The sequence below is a fragment of the Lutra lutra genome, chromosome 2 (assembly GCF_902655055.1).
Source record: "Lutra lutra chromosome 2, mLutLut1.2, whole genome shotgun sequence".
Classification (NCBI taxonomy): domain Eukaryota; kingdom Metazoa; phylum Chordata; class Mammalia; order Carnivora; family Mustelidae; genus Lutra; species Lutra lutra.
The window spans coordinates 142566553-142585046 of NC_062279.1; the positions used below are offsets into that span (position 1 = coordinate 142566553).

Here is an 18494-nt window from a genome sequence, read left to right on the forward strand (position 1 = left end):
ACAAAGTCCCACAAACTTTGGTGGCACAAAACAGTAGAAATGTATTCTCCGGGCTCCTGGGGGGCTCAGTGAGCTCAGGCCATGATCCCACGGTCGTGGGAAGGAGTCTTACATTGGCCTTCTTGCTCAGCTGGGAGCCTGCTTCCCCCTCTGCCTCTGCCTCTCTCCTCCCTGCCATTCGTTCTCTCACTGTCTCTGTCTTGCTCTCAAAGCAACAACAGAAATTTATTCTCACAGTTCTGGAAGCTGGGAGTCTGAAGTCAAGGTCTCTCAAGGACAGGATCTTTCCTTGTCCCTGCTTGTCTCCCTAGTGTTTCTGGGCCTGCAGCTGCAGCATTTGAGTCTCTGCTGTCTTTGTCCTTGTGTTCTCTCCTCTTCTTAGAAGAGCACCATTCCCATTGGATCAGGGCCAACCCCATTCCGGTATGACCTCATCTTAACTCATGGTATTTGCAAAGACCCTTATTCCAAGTAAGGCCAATATTCAGACACCAGGGTTAGGACTCAACATATCTGTTTGAAAGAAGCATTTCAAGTCATAATAGTTTGCTTCTTTGGGTCGAGGTTATGCTAGAGAACAAAATAAAACATTGCGGACTGAGTTTTCGTTCCTACGGGCCTTAAAATAGGAATTGCGGAGCCTCAGTTTATTGTTATTTTTTCAGAAAATATTAAGCACCTATTTTGTGCTGTCATTGATCTAGTTTCCAGGAGTAAAATGATAAGCAAGGATAAGTTGATTCTCTACTCTAGGGAGCTTATACAACCAAGTGGAATGACAGAGAAATCTGTGTCAGTTTCCTATTGGGGCCATAACAGATTGCCACAGACTTGATGGCCTAAGACAACACACATCTATGTTCTTTCAGTTCTGGAGGTCAGAAGTCTGAAAACAGTATCGCTGGACAGAAATCACGTTGTCTGCTGGTCCTTGCTCCATTGAGGATCTAGAGGAGAATCCATTTTCTTGTGTTTTTTTCTGGCTTCTAGGAGTGTGTTACTTGGCTCGTGGCCCCTTACTCCACCTTCAGAACCAGCCATACAGTGTCCTCAACTTTCTCTCTGCTTCTGACTTTTGGAAGCCTTTTTTTTACTCTATACGTCCACATCTCCCTTGGCCTCCCTCTTACAGTGACATGTGATGGCATTTAGGGCCCACTCAGATAATCCAGGATCGTTTTCCCATCTCAGGCCCCTTAACTCAGTCATCTGCAGAATCTCTGTTGCCAGGAAGGGTGATAGTCACAGGCTCCAGGAATGGGGACCTGTGTATGTTTGCGTCATTGATTATTCAGCCTACCGTAGGCACTGAGTAAGTATCTAGGGAGGGAGTGCTGAGGGCACGTCTCCTAACCTGGGGCCCTGAGAAGAGCCTTCACAAGACCTTTCCCTGCAGGCTGAGGAGGAGGCCAGGGAGCACAGAGACCTGCAGGGGGAGGGGCTGGTCAAGGATTGCTGCTGCTTCACCCCAAGAGGGCCAGGGAAGGGTCCTTATGGTTCCCTCTCCCTGGTCCTTATTCCCAGGTGCCCTTTCTGTCACTTGGCAAGTGTTCACACAGGAGTCCTCACATGACCTTCTAGAGGTCAACCCTCATTTGACAGAAGAGGAATGGAGGCCCAGGGAGCCAGGGAGAGCAATTAGAGTGACCCATTTCACTGTGGCAGTTGTTCAGGTGATGGCGGCCTGCCTAGTGACAGTCATCATGGAGATAGATGGATTTCAGAGAAATCTGTGAGGCTGCTGGGCTAGGGAGGACAATACAGTTTCTTTGGGGACACATTTGAATTTGAGTTCTTTTCTGGACATCAAGCAGAGCTGAGACGTCAGCAGCTGCAACTGGGGTGTTCCTGGTGAGGAACAGGAGGCAGGATCTGGGGTCATAGCCCCTGTGCAGATGTGACCAAGGCCGTGGGGGTGGAGGCAAGACCTGGGCATATGCACAGAGTGGGGATTGAAGAGAGGAGTGCACTGAGAGCAAATAGGCACAGCCCCCTCTACTTCTCCCCCTCTGCATCCCTCTGCTTCTACTGCCTGGTTCTGTCCCCTCCCTCCCCCAGTGCAGTTCCAGCTTGGGGCCCTGTACTGGAGGGAGGGGACAGATGCCAGACAGAGTGACAGTGGCACAAGAGGTCACATCCCTGTTCTGAAGAGGCCAAGGGCGGGGTCCAGCGGGGACAGGGATAGGGTGGGAGGCTTCGGGAGAACAGAGGTGTTTGTAGTAGCTGCGGTGCATGGGGAGAGAGGCCCATTTAGGGACCAAGAGCAGGAATTACATTTTGACTCATACGCTAGTACTTTTAAAGCTCTTTCCTGTTTATATTTAATGCCCAAGGAGGTCTTAAGCACATGGTCTGATCTTGATGTTTCAGGACACTAGGACACAGAGATTTGAATTCATTCATTCATTGAACAAGTAATCCTGAGGGCCCGTTATGTGCTAAGCACTGTCCTAAGAGCTTGGGATGATGGGCAAACACTACAGATAATTCCTGTCTTCATGCAGCTCACTTGTGGCAGGGAATGGCTCACCTGGCCTGTGCACCGGGAGTGTCTGGAGCTAGCTATAGCATGGGCAAGATGCTCATTCCCTTAGTGAGGATGTCAAATGACCAGCTCCACACGCCCTAGATAAACGGTTTTAACCTGTCTTTCTACTGGGCAGTTGGGCGGTATTGGACTAGAGCCCTCCTCTCTGGCTGCCAGCAGCCTCCTTCTCTGAAAATGGACAAGATGAGCTGTTCTCTGAGGCTGGTAATCTCCAGTCAACTTTTACTGGTTCTTGTTGGGTATTCCCATGAATGGAATATTAAGGTTTGTGCCATGGGCCTCCTTTGCGAGAAGGCGTTGCTTGTTTGACCGCTTCTCTGGTAGAGCAGACAGGCATGGCCTCGGGTCTCTGATGACTTTAGTCCTGGGGTTTGGTCGTGAGAAGTAAATACATTAACTATACTGGACTTATAGTTAAAAAAAAGATGATAAAAAAATAAAAGAATCAGAATTCTCCTTGGCTTCACGTGAGCCATTTGCGAAACTGGAAGGGGCCAATCTTTGAGCGCATGCCTTTGCTCTTCCAAGTCCTCTCCCTGGTGTGCACACATCCTGAGCTCCTTTCTGTACCTGTGCGGTGAGAGACCTGCCACGGTAACAACGGACAGGGAGGCTTAGGAACTGAGTTACTCCTCCTAGTGACCAGGAAGTGGCCGTGCCTGTTATCCTTCGGCAGCTTGGGGGATGGAGGCCAGAGAGGTTTGGTAACCTGCCCCAGGCCTTTCAGCTGGTAGGAGGCAGGCTGTTTGAGGACAGAGCAGCCAACATCCACCCATGGATGCATTCCCCGAGAAGGGCCGTCACCAACCTGGTTTGCATGCCACTTTTGCTAAGATCCCACTTTTTGGTTCCATTTTCATTTTGCAGAAACTGCTAGAAAAAAAAATCTAAGAATTCCTAAGTAGTCACTTCAGATACTGTGATTTTGCCCTCTCGGATGTTGGTGTTAGTTTGTAGACACGGGAAAGAGCGCCAGATCCCATAGGCCCTTGTGGTGGTGTCTCCTAGGGGGGACACCTGTGTGGGGCACATCCACAGTGTGGGCGTAGGCCTGTCTGGCTCCAACACCTTAGTTTCTCCCCTCCTGTGCACAACAGTGGGCGTCGTCAGCTGGAAGAATACATGGTTGTGATCAGTCACTCTGTGCCGCCCAGAGTATTCCTTTGTGATTTAGAATTAACAAAGAACTGCATCTTGTTTCAGAGGTGTGTGTCTCCCTTGTGTACAGATCAGCAGCTGTGGAGTGGAGGGTATGTCCCCTGTGCTCTGAGACAGGGTGCCAGCAGCCAGGCCGCCCCTGTGCCACATCTCAGGTCATCGTCAGTCATTTCCGCGTGGCTGTGCCTCTTCATAGGCAGTGTGTGGCAGCACTGCCCCTTCCATGTTTCCTGAGGATGACGGGAGTAGGGCAGAGCCTCAGTGAAGCTATCCTGGGCTGAGAGTCTGGCCCAATCCCTGGAAGACACCCTAGAGACAGGAGCAGGATGGAAGGGGACAGCCACAGGCTGGAGACAGTCCCCTGTGCTGACATACTCACAGGCAGCAGAGCAGGACCTCCTCCAGGAGCAGCTTCACTGGGGCAAGGCAGGCCATCTGTCATTGGCCTTTTCAAGGTCACTGCCAGAAGCACATTGTTTCAGTCTGTCTGGCTGCTGTAGCAGATACCACAGACAGGGAGGCATCTGTCTCCCATAGCCCTGCAGGCTGGAAGCCCATGGCCAGGGCGCCAGCATGGTCCAGCTCTGGGGAGGCCCCTCTTCAGCATTCTGTGGCCTTATGTGGCAGGAGGGGCCAGGGAGCTCTCTGGGGCCTCTTTCATAAGAGCCCAAATCTAAATCCATTCAGAGAGGCTCCACCTTCCAAATACCATCACCCTGGGGTTTAGGTTTCAACCTAGGACTTCTGGGGGGACACCCACTCAGTCCGCAGCACACATCATCGTGATTCACCATTCCGAAAGCCAGGCACCCACGTGCCAGGGAATACACACATCTCATTTTCAGCTGTGGAAAGTACACACCATGAGTAACAAAGACTGATGTCTGCAAGCCCCTGAGGTCGTGCGGGGGAAGTCACGCTGCTTAGAGGGCTGGCCAGGCCGCAGGGCAGAAGGGTCCCTTCCCGCCCCTAGGTCTGGGCTTTGTGTCCGCACACAGCTCCCTGTGCTGTCGCTGGGATCCAGCTCTCTAGTGTGGACGACATTTCACTTCCTAGCACTTGCAAGCTGGTTTCCTGATTTCTCTTTTTACGTCTAGCCTTAGGTTCTTCACTGATAACGTCTGTTCACCAAATCTGTTCGTATTTTTAACCTTCTGATTAGGCACTTTTCCAGTTCCATCCTGTTGTTCAAGAACGGGGTGGTATACATGACCATGTCAGACTGCCCACAGGTCTGGCTCTTGCTCTGTGTATCCACTTCAAGATAGGGACTTAAAAGTCACTCATATTTAAATAAGTTTTAGTTCTTAGTCCTCAGTCTGTTTTGATTAGCTCACCTGACTGATGGCGGTTTATTCCTTGTATTCTTACTCAGTGCCTGTCACTGGCCAACTGCTTTGCCAGGCTCTGGCTAACAGGGACCTTAGCACGATCCGCTGCAGGAACGAGGACTTACAGAGTTCCCTGCTGTTCTGGCTCATTTCTGTATTGTAAACCTTCCTTGCCCCGAAAGCCTTCTTCCTCACTTTGGATTCCAGAGTACTGATGCCGGATAATGAACATAAATGTTTTCCTTTAGACTCCCTGCTGTTTTCCGAAAGAAGCTGTAGTGAGAGGCAGCATAGCTGCCTTAGTGGGGAGCCTCAGGATGGGGCTCAGCACTGTCTGCTTATCCCTCTCTCTCAAACAAACAAATAAATAAATAAAATCTTTTTAAAAAGGTATGTGCAGGGGCGCCCGGGTGGCTCAGTGGGTTAAGGCCTCTGCCCTCGGCTCAGGTCTTGGTCCTGGGGTCCTGGGATCAAGCCCTACATCGGGCTCTCTGCTCAGCGGGGAGCCTGCTTCCCCATCTCTCTCTGCCTGCCTCTCTGCCTACTTGTGATCTCTGTCTGTCAAATAAATAAATAAAATCTTTAAAAAAATTTTTTTTAAATTTTTTACCAGACAGATCACAAGCAGGCAGAGAGGCAGGCAGCTAGAAAAAAGGGGGAAGCAGGCTCCCTGCTGTGCAGAGAGTCCAATGTGGGACTCGCTCCCAGGACCCTGAGACCAGGACCTGAGCCAAAGGCATAGACTTAACCCAAAGAGTCACCCAGGCACCCCTTTGGCTTACATTTTTATTTTTTATTTATTTATTTTTTTTATTTTTTTAAAGATTTTATTTATTTATTTGACACAGAGAGAGATCACAAGTAGACAGAGAGGCAGGCAGAGAGAGGGAGGGAAGCAGGCTCCCTGCTGAGCAGAGAGCCCGATGTGGGACTCGATCCCAGGACCACTGAGCCACCCAGGCGCCCCTTGGCTTACATTTTTATTTTTATTTTTTTTTTTAAGATTTTTTAATTTATTTCCTTGATAGAAATCACAAGTAGGCAGAGAGGCAAGCAGAGAGAGAGAGAGGAGGAAGCAGGCTCCCTGCAGAGCAGAGAGCCCGACTCGGGGCTCGATCCCAGGACCCTGAGATCATGACCTGAGCTGAAGGCAGAGGCTTAACCCACTGAGCCACCCAGGTGCCCCTGGCTTACATTTTTAAAAAGAAGACACAAACCTTCCACTAGCCATCAGAGCAATGACGTCACATGTCTTATGCTTCTGGAAAACCCCTCTGTGAAAACGAGGTTTTTGTTTTTTTTTTTTTTTTTTTAAGATTTTATTTATTTATTTGTTAGAGAGAGAGAGCATGAGCACAGACAGACAGAGTGCTAGGCAGAGGCAGAGGGAGAAGCAGGCTCCCCGCCGAGCAAGGAGCCCAATGTGGGACTCGATCCCAGGACGCTGGGATCATGACCTGAGCCGAAGGCAGCCGCTTAACCAACTGAGCCACCCAGGCGTCCCGAGGTTTTTGGTTTTTAAAGGCACATGATGTCTTAGCATGATTACAAATATAGTTACATTGTTAACCCCACCCCCCAAATCCATAGGAATCCTTAGAACACGTTTTGAGGATCACTGTGCTATAATATTAGTTAGGCCAAGAATTTTTTAATAACCTCCTTTAACAAATAAAGTAAAATCAAGTGGCTTGCTAAGAATTCTAACAGTCAGTAAAAATGCTGGAATTATTCCCAAGTCTCTTGAGATACTGGCCTAGTAGCAGCTCCCCATGAAAACTATGATCTTTACCCATTTGGGTTTTTGTCCATGCTTGGGAGATCCTTTCCTTCTTCCTTCATCTGGGTGACTTCTATTCAACGCAGACATCACCTTCACCAAAGTGTCCCGAGTATAATCCTCTCTCAGGGTAGGTGTTCTGGGCATGCCAGGCACTGAGCCACCCAGGCGCCCCTAATGAACTGTTTTAAATAATAAACTACATTCTGTCCCTTACCTACTCTACAGATAAGAATTGTATTACTTTTGTAATAGATATGAAATAATATCTGTATATAATACAATAATAATATAAAATTGTATACATTTTGTAATAATATAAAATTGTATAAATTTTATAAAATTCTAAATAAAACTTTAGGAGCATGGCTAATTGTTAAAATTTCTTCTGGAAATATATAGCATAAAATAGTTCATTGGAGGGTGCCTGGGTGGCTTAGTGGGTTAAAGCCTCTGCCTTTGGCTCAGATCATGATCTCAGGGTCCTGGGATCGAGTCCCACATCAGGCTTTCTGCTCGGTGGGGAGCCTGCTTCCCTTCTCTGCCTGCCTCTCCGTCTACTTGTGATCGCTCTCTGTCAAATAAATAAAATCTTAAAAAAAAAATAAAAACATAGTTCATTGGGTACTTTAGTCTCAATGTTAAAAAAAGGTTCTGTCACATATTAACATTTTCTACAATATGACTATTAGAATCATTTAGATACTCATTCTAATCTTACATACCAAATGTTTACCATACCTACTGAAACACAGGTGCTTGGATGCATGTGTGCGCACACACACACACACACACACATACACCTTGAATACATATATATAAAAAGAAACTTTGACTTTGGAAGGGTAAACAATTTCATTTCTTTTGAATTCTTGCCTTCGTATTTTTACTGATAACATCAGAAATGAGTGTGGAATTCTATAATTGCAGAATTTGATGTATTTAATTATGTAAAATGATTGACTTCCCATGCCCAGTGTTGATGAATATTCTGAAACACAGTTATTTTCATATTGTAATGCAATAAATGTATATAATTACGTAAAATCTTTTTCTAGAATTGTCCATAACTACTTAAGTGGAGAACCATTTGAAGCATACAAAGAAAGCTCATATTTTTCTCGATTTCTACAGTGGAAATGGTTGGAAAGGTATGTTCTGATTTAAAATTCAACAAAAACAAGTAGTAACTTCTCACAATATATACTGATTAATGTATACTTTTCCATCTCTCAAGATAATATTGGAAATCTTGGGCTGGATATGGTATTGCACAGAAATTATTAATATGTGTTATGTAATTTCTTCTGATTTAGTTGACTCTTTTCTCTCCTTTTAAAATGACAGTCAGCCCTATGGACACAGTAGTTAGAAAATAAAACATATCCTAGATTCACAGAAATAGAACCTGAAGCGCACTTGTTCGGTCTTGCAGGACTAGCTGCATAGACTCAGTCAAGGGACTTGACCTTCATGAGCATCAGGTCCCTGAAAACAGAGGAGATAGAGAAGCAGGCAGAGAGAGGGGAAGGGAAGCAGGCTCCCTGCTGAGCAGAGAGCCTGATGCAGGCCTTGATCCCAGGACCCTGAGATCATGACCTGAGCCGAAGGCAGAGGCTTTAACCCACTCAGCCACCCAGGTGCCCCTGCTTAGTTCTCTTAATGTAATGGAAGGAGTCCCACCCGAGGGAACCCTTGCTTCAGACACTCCCTTTGAACAGCACAGTGTCATAAGGAAGGCCAGGACAGGAACTAGGTTGGCTTTTGGCTTTAAAATAACATTGTGATGTGACACCTGAAGCTGAAGCTTTTTTTTTTTTTAATTAATTAGGCAACCAGTAACAAAGGACACATTTAGACATTACAGAGTTCTAGGAAAAGGCGGATTTGGTGAGGTAAGTAATACGGGACTAGCTATAAGCAATACTTCTAGAAAAGTAAAACAGCAAGGTACTTGAGAGACATGAATGTGTCAGCTTTACCAATACCTTTATTTCCTTACTGTGTATTTTGGGACTGATTTAGCCAATCACAAGAATTAAGATTGAAACTTCAAACAAAAGTACTTTGCTACCTGCTTTTAGAAGATTCAGAGATCTGGAAAGAAAAAAATCACCATCTTCGTGATTTTTTTCTTTCACTATATGTTTCTTAAAAAGTTATTTCCCCGCATCCGATTATTTGACATTCAAGCTCAGTTTGTCTTGATGGAAAAGATGTTTCTTTCCATATTGCCGAATTTCTTTATTTTTTAATTTTTTAAATTAACATATAATGTATTATTTGCCCCAAGGGTATAGGTTTGTGAATCATCAGGCTTACATGCTTCACAGAACTCACCATATCACATATGCTCCGCAGTGTCCATAACCCAACCACCCTCTTTACACCCCCTCCCCTGGCTACCCTCAGTTTGTTTTGTGAGATTAAGAGTGTCTTATGAATTTTTCTCCCTCCTGATCCCATCTTGTTTCATTTTTTCCTTCCCTACCCCCCTAACCCCCCACTTTGCCTCTCAAATTCCTCATTTCGGGGAGATCATATGATAATTGTCTTTCTCTGATGGCTTATTTTGCTCAGCATAACATACCCTCTAGTTCCATCCACATCATTGCAAATGGCAAGATTTCATTTCTTTTGATTGTTGAATTTCTGTTGCTCTATTTCCGTAATTTAAAACTAGCCTAAAAGCTGATGTAGTACAGAGTACTTTATTGAATGTGCTTATTGATCTCAACTCTATGTGGACATGTATGTGCTTCCACACCTATATCAAAAGATACTAGAAAATGTGTAAATTTAGGAAAATGTTAAGAAAACTACTTAGGTAGTTGGTGGTAGATGGTTGGTTGGTAGATGATCCAGTATGATGGCCCTCCTAGATAGAGACTGTTGTGCAGGGAGGACAAGGAATCACACACAGTTCTGGTTAGGTCATTAAAAGAGGTGTTAATTGCCTCATTCATTATCTGGAGTGCTCATATTCAGTTCCAGCATTTGTAACTCCCTAGAGCAGGGACAGCCGCTGGGAACCTAAGCTGCATGTGTGGTCAGAAGCAAGTTAAACTGCCGGCTTATGACTGAAATCACCCATGCTCCCAAATTCCCAGGGAAGGCCTAAACCAAAGCCTCAGAGATCCCTCAACGTGCATTAGGCAGCAGACCTAAGAGGCCTCATCCCACAAGGGAGGCCTGTCCTCCATCCGGGCTAGGCTGTGGCAAGATATCGGCTCACGTCACATTACCTCAGGGGAAGAAGAGCGGTGTTGTGCCTGGGACACAGTTCTGGAGACCTGTTGGAGCATTTCCAGTGAGCTGTCTACACGCTTGCTGTAACCGTTCCAGGCCAGAGATTCTGTAAGAAATGCATCCTCTGCTTGAATACCTCCTCAAGCAGACAATTTACTCGTGCTTTTTAATTCGTGCTAGTCTGCCTTTTGTGATGCCTGAGTGTGGAACTCAGATTCTGTCCAAGAACAGAGGATGGTCTGAGCTCTTGTGTCTACAAAAGAATGTAGCTCTAGTTAGAGCCACATGGCGGTTTTAGCCACGGACGTAGTAGTAACGGGTTAGCGAATTTTAACTGTTGTGAAAGACTTGGTATATTTATATTTATAGATTATTTTTTTAACACATTTACTTGTATTTCCACACAGAAGATTGTACAGATGGATACATAGTTCTGGTTTTTCACAGACCTGTTCTGGACGTGCCATTTGTTACACTGAGTCTGTGGGGGAGCAAATAGTCCGTTTCCATTGTGTGTCCCTGTCAGAGGAAGCCCTGTGACCCTAATGCAGACAGCCTCAAGGCCTTTCCAGTGGTGGATTTACTTTTCCCAAATGCTAACACCTCTTCCAGTGGGTTTGCAAGGACAAACATTTTGGTCTTACTTTATTGACCACAGTGCTTTCCCATAGGCTTCAAGTCCCCCAGAATAGATTTGTGGGGTCCTGCGGCGGCACCGAGGGTAGAGAGTTGGTGGTGTCTCTGCATGCATGGCCACAGAGGCAGCACAGAGCCATGGAGAGGACTCGTGGGCAGCAGCTGGGCTTAATTCCTGCTGTGTGACTGCAGCCTCCCCATTTCCTCCTCCTCATGACAGGGACATGATCCCTGCTGCCCTGGCTGGTGGAGCAGCGAATGGGTCTTCGTGTCCAGATGAGAGTACGGCCTTCTTACTTCTTTTCCCTTCTCTTTCTTTGACTTGGCAATTCCACTTAAAAGAATCTGTGATAGGGGTGCCTGGGTGGCTCAGTGGGTTAAAGCCTCTGGCTTCGGCTCAGGTCATGATCCCAGGGTCCTGGGATCAAACCCCAAGTCGGACTCTCTGCTCAGCAGGGGGCCTGCTTCCTCCTCTCTCTGCCTGCCCCTCTGCCTACTTGTGATCTCTGTCTGTCAAATAAATAAATAAAATCTTAAAAAAAAAAAAAAGAATCTGTGATAAAGAGATATACCAAGATTAATGTGCCAAGACTTAATGGTGAGAAAGTGAGTAAATAAATTTTGGAGAAGTCAGATATTGGGAGAACTTTAATGATGAGAAAACAGTCACACTGTAAGATGAAAACAGGAGATTATAAAATATTTTCTATTCTATAATATAAGGTCAGGTTCCCCACCCAAAATTCAGGAGGACTCACATGGCTACACGGTTAGCTTGGAATTCCAGTGAGTTTTATCATTGTTCTTACTAGTACTTCCAGTATTTTCCACAATGAACTTTACATTTTATCAAGATCATGTTATTGATGGATTAAAATGATACATGTTTCACGTTTGCTTATAAGGAGACTATATCTGTGTATGTGTGGTATGTACATGTGTTATGTGTGTGAGGTGTGTACATGCCTGTGGTATGCGGTAAGTGTGTGTGGGGAGTGTGTGCGTGTGTGTGTGCGCGGTGGGTATGTCTGAGGTGCGTGTGGTGAGTGTTTGTGCGGTATGTGTGTGGCAGGTGTGTGTAGGTGTGTGGTGTGTGTATCTGTGTGTATGGGTGCTCGGGCAGTGGATGGGAGTCAAAGGAAACAAGGTAGCCCCATGTTGACAGCCCAGAAACTATGGGATAGCTACTTGGGAGCTCATGATAGCCCCATCTCCAATTCTGTGATTTTGGACATTCTTTCCTAATGGGAAGGTAAGTGATGTGTAAATAGTATTTTAATAACTAAGCATGAAAGTTTATGAATCCTATGCAATATCTTTTCTTATATTCTTAAACTTTTTAAAAGAAAGAGGAATCAGTTTAGTTTTGAACACTGTGGCCTTGTGCAAGGACTGAAGGACCCAGGGAGACCCTGGCTGACCCATCATGCTGTGTCACCTGTGAGCAGCAGGCAGAGCGTGACCCCCTCCTCCCCTGTCCAGTCCACTAGCCCCTTGTGACTCTTCACCCGTGGGGCTGATCCTGGAGAAACGGGGTTTGGTTGCTGGTGGTAGTGGTGGTGGCGGCAGCCTAAGAGGTGGCAGGTGTGTAGAAACCTTTTTTCCACTTTTTTAAAAACTAGGTTTGTGCCTGTCAAGTGCGAGCTACAGGAAAGATGTATGCATGTAAGAAGCTAGAGAAAAAAAGAATAAAAAGGAGGAAAGGTGAAGCCATGGCTCTCAACGAAAAGAGAATTCTAGAAAAAGTGAATAGCAGATTTGTAGTGAGTATCTGGGTTTAGTCCTTGCTGGGGATGGCGCGGTGAGGACCGCTTTCCTGGGCACCCCTGCTACTGGGCCCACCGGCACTGCCTCCACGCCGGCAGGGGTGTGGGCTGGGCTGCCTGGGCTGGTGGTGGGGATGGAGACCGGGGACAGTCTGGTTGTGCTGGTGGCCTCTTCCCTATCCATTTCTTACTGAACACACACACAAAACAGTGGGGCCTGGTCTGTGGGCTTCTCCTTACACCCTGCAGCAGGCTGTTACCAGTCAGGGCCCTCCCCTCTCCCGGGAGGCAGTGCTTATCCTGGGCTATGGGACCACTGTCTCTGGAGCCTGAAGGCACTGTCCTGAGTCCTTGTATCTGTGAGGCCACAGTCTGACACCAGCCCAAGGTACTGCTCACTTTCGGCTAGGGTTCCCCAAATGTATGGAGCGTCAAGTCCCACCTTTACCGTGTCAGACAGGGGTCGGACGAGCAGGGCTGGGGTGAAACCGGGACTCTCCCATGCCCTATGCTGTGCATGAGGTGCTGTGATGTTCATCCCCAAACTTAGCTACTGTCCCCCACTTTGTGTCTCCCAGAGCATCTGTGTCAACAGGCGGGTCTGTGTGAAGGGGGAGAGAAAGAAAACTTAAGAAAGGACTTGTGGTGTCATGCTTACTTCCTCCAAATCACTTCTGTCTTAGGACTGAGGTTTGCTGCTTTGCGCTGGGGGACAGACTTTGCACAGAGTGGCCTGCACTGCCGTCCTCTACATTTACCTCTGGGTGTGACAGGTCTCTCCTCGTGCATTCCACGAAAATCTTTAATACAACTGGCTCATCATGGAGTTCTTTCCAATATGTTTATGTAACTACCTTGAAACACAGAAATCCATAATCTACCTTTGTGAAAGGGACATAATACCAGTGGTTTATTCTGTTTAAAGGAAATATTTTTGTTTCTGTATTCTTGGCCTGTCCCAAGGAACCTAGAAATATTTTCCTTCATCCTTTTTTCCTCTAAATGACATATAATTGACTTGACAATATCTTGTTAATTTCAAGTGTACATCATAGTGATTCCATATTTTTATGCATTATGAAATGATCCCTGTGATAAGTCTAGTTATCATCTATCACCACACTGTTATTCCAATATTATCAACTGTATTTCCTATGTTGTACATTACATCTCCTTGACTTATTTGTTTTATAACTAGAAGTCTGTACCTCTGTTTTTTAAAGTTTGCTTATTTATTTAAGTAATCTCTACATGCAACATGGGGCTTGAACTCACGAGCCTGAGATCGAGTTGCGTGCTCTTGTGAATGAGCCAGCCAGGCGCCCCGGGGTTTGTACCTTTTAATCGCTTCTGCTTCCTTTCTGTCCCCCAGCCCCTCCTGCTCTGTTAATCAAGTTTGTTCTCCGTGCCAGGGTCTGTTTCTGTTTTGTTTATTTGTTTGTTTTGTTTTTAAGATTCCACATATGAGTGAAAGTATATGGCATTTGTCTTTCTCTGGCTGACTTATTGCACTTGGCATCATACCCACTACGTCTGTCACGTTTTGGAAGTGGCAAGATTTCAGCCTTCTTTATGGCTGAGTCATATCACATCGTATGTATGGACCACATCTTCTGTATCTTTTCATCTGTGGGTGGCAACTGAGGTTGCTCCCGTGTCCTGGCTGTTGTAAATAAGGCTGCGATGAACCTAGAAGCGCAGATACCTCTCTGGATCGGTGTTTTCATTTTCAGAGTCCAGAGTGCTAACCATTACACTATGGAACCCGCAGTGTTTTCATTTTCTTTGGATAAACACCTAGAGGTACAATTGCTGGATCATAGAGTATTTCTGTTTTTTCTTTTTTTTAAAGATTTTATTGATTTGTGAGAGAGAGGCAGATAGTGACAGAGATAGCGAGAGAGAGCACAAACAGGGAGGAGAGGGAGAAGCAGACTTCCCACCGAGCAGGGAGCCCGATGTGGGGCTCAGTCCCAGGAGCATGGGATCATGACCTGAGCTGAAAGCAGATGCTTAACTAACTGAGCCCCCTAGGCGCCCCTAGTTTTTCTTTTCTGAGCAACTTCCATACTGGATTCCATGGTGGCTGCACCAACTTACATTTCCATCAACAGTGTACAAGGGTTCCTTTTCCTGCACATCCTTACCCACATTTGTTATTTCTTGTTTTTTTGATGCTAGCCGTGTGTGAAGTGAAATCTCATGGTGGTTTTGAATTGCCTTTCCCTAATGGTTAGTAACGTTGAGAGTCTTTTCATGTGCCTGTTGGCCATCGGTGTGTCTTCTTTGGAAAAACATCTATTCAAGTCCTTTGCCCATTTTTCCATCAGGTTATTTTTCATATTAATTTATGTAAGTTTTTAAAAATATATTTTTAATATTATCCCCTTATCTGATATGTGATTTGCAAATTCTTCCATTCGGTAGGTGGCCTTTTCATTTTGTGGGTGGTTTCCCTCACTGTGCGGAAGCTTCTTAGTTTGTTGTAATCCCATTTATTTTAGCTTTTGTTGTTCTTGCCTCAGTAGATTGTGTTCCCCACCCCAAATATTGCTAAGACTGATGCCAAAGCACTTACTTCCTATGGTTTCTTCTAGGAGTTTTATGGTTTTACTTGTTATTTTCAAGTCTTTAATACATTTTGAGTTAATTCTTGTGTGTAGTAAAAGGTAGTGATCCCGTTTCCTTCTTCTGCATGTGGCTGTCCAGTTTTCCCAACACAATTTATTGAATGGACTCTCTTTCCCCTGTTATATGTTCTTGCCTCCTTTGTCATATATTAACAGAGTATATATATGCATTTATTACTGGGCTCTATATTCTATTCCACTGATCTGTGTGGTTGTTTTTATACCAATACCATTCTATTTTCATTATTACAGCTTGGTAATACAGTTTGAGATCAGGGAGCACGATGCCTCCAGCTTTGTTCTTTTTTCTGCAGATTGCTTTGGCTCTTCAGAGTCTTGTGTTATTTTATACAAATTTTAGGATTTTTTTGTTCTAGTTCTGTGAAAAATGCTATTGGTATTTTGAGAGGAATTGCACTGAATCTGTAGATTACTTTGGGTAATATGGACATTTTAACAATATTAATTTTTCCAATCCGTGATGATGGTGTATCTTACCGTTTTTTTATGTTGTCTTCAATTTCTTTCATCAGTCTCTTATAGTTTTCAGAGTATAGGTCTTTAACCTCCTTGGCTAAATTTATTCCTATGTATTTTATTACTTTGATACAATTGTAAATTGGATTTTTTTTTTTTTTTTATGGTAAGTTTATTTATTTGAGAGAGGGAGTGTGCACATGTGAGCTGGGAGAGGGACAGAGGGAGAGAATCTCAAGCAGACTCCCCACTGAGTGCAGAGCCTGATGTGGGGCTTGATCCCACAACCCGTGAGATCATGACTTGAGCCAAAATCAAGAGTTGGGTGCTTAACCGACTGAGCCACCCTGGTGCCCCTGGGATTGTTTTCTTAATTTCTATTTCTGACAGCTTGTTATTAGTGTATAGAAATACAACCTGCTTCTGTATATTAATTTTGTACCCTGTGACTTTACTGAAATCATTAATTAGTTCTCAGATCTCTTTGGTGGAGTCTTTTGGGTTTTCTATATATAACATCACGTCATCTGCAAATAATTTTACTTCTTCCTTTCAGTTTAGATGCCTTTTATTTCTTTTTCTTGCCTAAATGCTATGGCTAGGACTTTTAATACTATGTTGAGTAAAAGCGTCAAGAGTGGGCATCTCTGTCTTGCTCCTTAGAGGAAAAGCTTATAGCTTTTCACCATTCAGGATAATGTTCGCTGTGGGTTTGTCATATATGACCTTTATTATGTTAAGGTATGTTCTTTCTATACCCACTTTATTGAGAGTTTTTATCATAAATAGGTACTGAATTTTGTCATAAATTTTTTCTGAATCTATTGAGATGACCATATGATTTTCATCTTTCATTTTGTTAATATGGTGTACCACCTTGATCTGTTTGTGGATGTTAAACCATCCTTGCACCCCTGGAATAAATCCCACTTGATCCTTTTAATATATTTTTGAATTGGATTTAGTAATATTTTGTTGAGGATTTTTACATCTATGTTCACTGGGGATACTGGCCTATAATTTTCTTTTTTTTGTAGTGTATTTATCTGGTTTCAGTATCAGGGTGATTCTGGCTTTGTAAAATGAATTTGGAAGCCTTCCTTCCTCTTTCAATTCTTTTTTAGAATAGTTTGAAAGGATAGGTACTAACTTTTTTTAAATGTTTGGTAGGGAGGCGCCTGGGTGGCTCAGTGGGTTAAGCCTCTGCCTTTGGCTCAGGTCATGATCTCAGGGTCCTGGTATCGAGCCCTGCATCAGGCTCTCTGCTTATGGGGGAACCTGCTTCCCCCTCCTCTCTGCCTACTTGTGATCTCTCTCTCTCTCTGTCAAATACATAAATAAAATCTTTTAAAAAAAATAAATGTTTGGTATGTGGTCCTGGGGTTTTGTTTCTTAGGAGTTTTAAAATTACTGCTTCAGTTTCATTACTTGTAATTGGTATGTTCATATTTTCTGTTTTTATGTGATTCGGTCATAGAAGATTGGGTTTCTAGGAACTTACCCATTTCTTCTAGGTTGTCCAGTATGTTGGTGTATAATTGTTCATACTGATCTCTTATGATTCTTTGGATTTCTGTGGTGTCACTTGTAACTTCTCTTTCATTTCTAATTTTTAAAAGAATTATATATTTATTATTGATGAATCTAATTAGAAGTTTATTAATTTTATTTTTTCAAAGAACTAGGCTTTAGTTTAATTGATCTTTTCTATTGTTTTTAATCTATATTTCATTTATATCCACTCTGATCTTTATTATTTCCTCCTCCTACTAACTTTGGGCTTTGTTCTTTTTCTAGTTCCTTTAGATATAAAGTGAGATTGTTTATTTGGCATTTTTCTTACTTCTTGGGGAAGGCCTGTGTTGTTATGATCTTCTCTCATAGAGCTGCTTTTGTTGTGTCCCATAGGTTTTGAAAAGTTGATTTCCATTTTATTTGAATGTAGTTTTTGATTACCTCTGTGAGTTTTCCTTCATCCTTGATTATATTTTTTTCCTCTCTGTTTACAGTTGATCAATGGGTCATGACCTGAACCTGTGTCATTCGTATCCCCTCCTCCTTCCCACAGCCCTCCCTGGCTGGCCCACAACATGGTATGCACGGGGACAGGCCAACACTTTTTATATAATTTATTGTGTATCTAGCCAAGTTATTAGATACAATACTAGTCACAAATACTTAGAAAATTAAAACTTGTAATTGATACCATTTACAATAGCATCAAGAAACATCATAATCTAGGCAAAAATATATTAAAAATATTCAAAACTTCTACACCGTGATCTAAAATGCCATTATGGGAAATTAAAGAAGATGAAATAAGTGGAAGGATACCAGGTTTATGGATTAGGAGATGCGATGTATGAAGATACTTGTTTTCCCAAATTGATAAATAGATTAAATGAATTAAATGCAGCCCCAATCAAAATCCCAGCAGGATATGTGTGTGTGTGTGTGTGTGTGTGTGTGTGTGTGTGTGTGTGTAAATTGACCTACAAACCAACAGAACATTGGGCAAAAACTTGGGCAGGTATTTCACACAAGTAGTTCCAAATGGATAAATATATGAAAAAGTATGACAAGTGTCTCCTGTATTTGTATATACAGAGAAATGCACATTAAAACCACAATAAGAGACAACTATTCCTTCAGCAGCATTGACTGACAACATGAAATGTTGGAAGGATGTGCAGTGGCAAGACCTCTCTTGCACTGTGGGAGAGGGGGTATTAACTTTAATTTAACTTGTATGCTGAACGTGGGTGTTCTAGAAGTGTGGAACATAAGTGCTCAACAATTAGAGCATACCTTCGATGAATCATGATCCCAAGTGTCTTTGTGAAGTTTTGCCATCTACCCACTTAGCTATAGAAAGTTCTCTCCTCTCAGTATAGAACTCTGTAAGATCTTGGACAGCTA

At 43.9% G+C, this 18494-nt stretch overlaps 1 protein-coding gene across 15 annotated transcripts in view; it reads left to right on the top strand.

The window, feature by feature from the left end:
- The window catches only part of GRK4 (G protein-coupled receptor kinase 4), a 103312-nt gene that overhangs the window by 49962 nt on the left and 34856 nt on the right, over positions 1–18494 (top strand). For all 15 annotated transcript variants that reach the window (XM_047718689.1, XM_047718697.1, XM_047718698.1 and 12 more), the window contains 3 exons: positions 7876–7968; positions 8649–8712; positions 12325–12465. In XM_047718689.1, coding sequence (XP_047574645.1) covers positions 7876–7968; positions 8649–8712; positions 12325–12465 — 298 coding nt within the window. The remainder of the gene's footprint in view (positions 1–7875; positions 7969–8648; positions 8713–12324; positions 12466–18494) is intronic.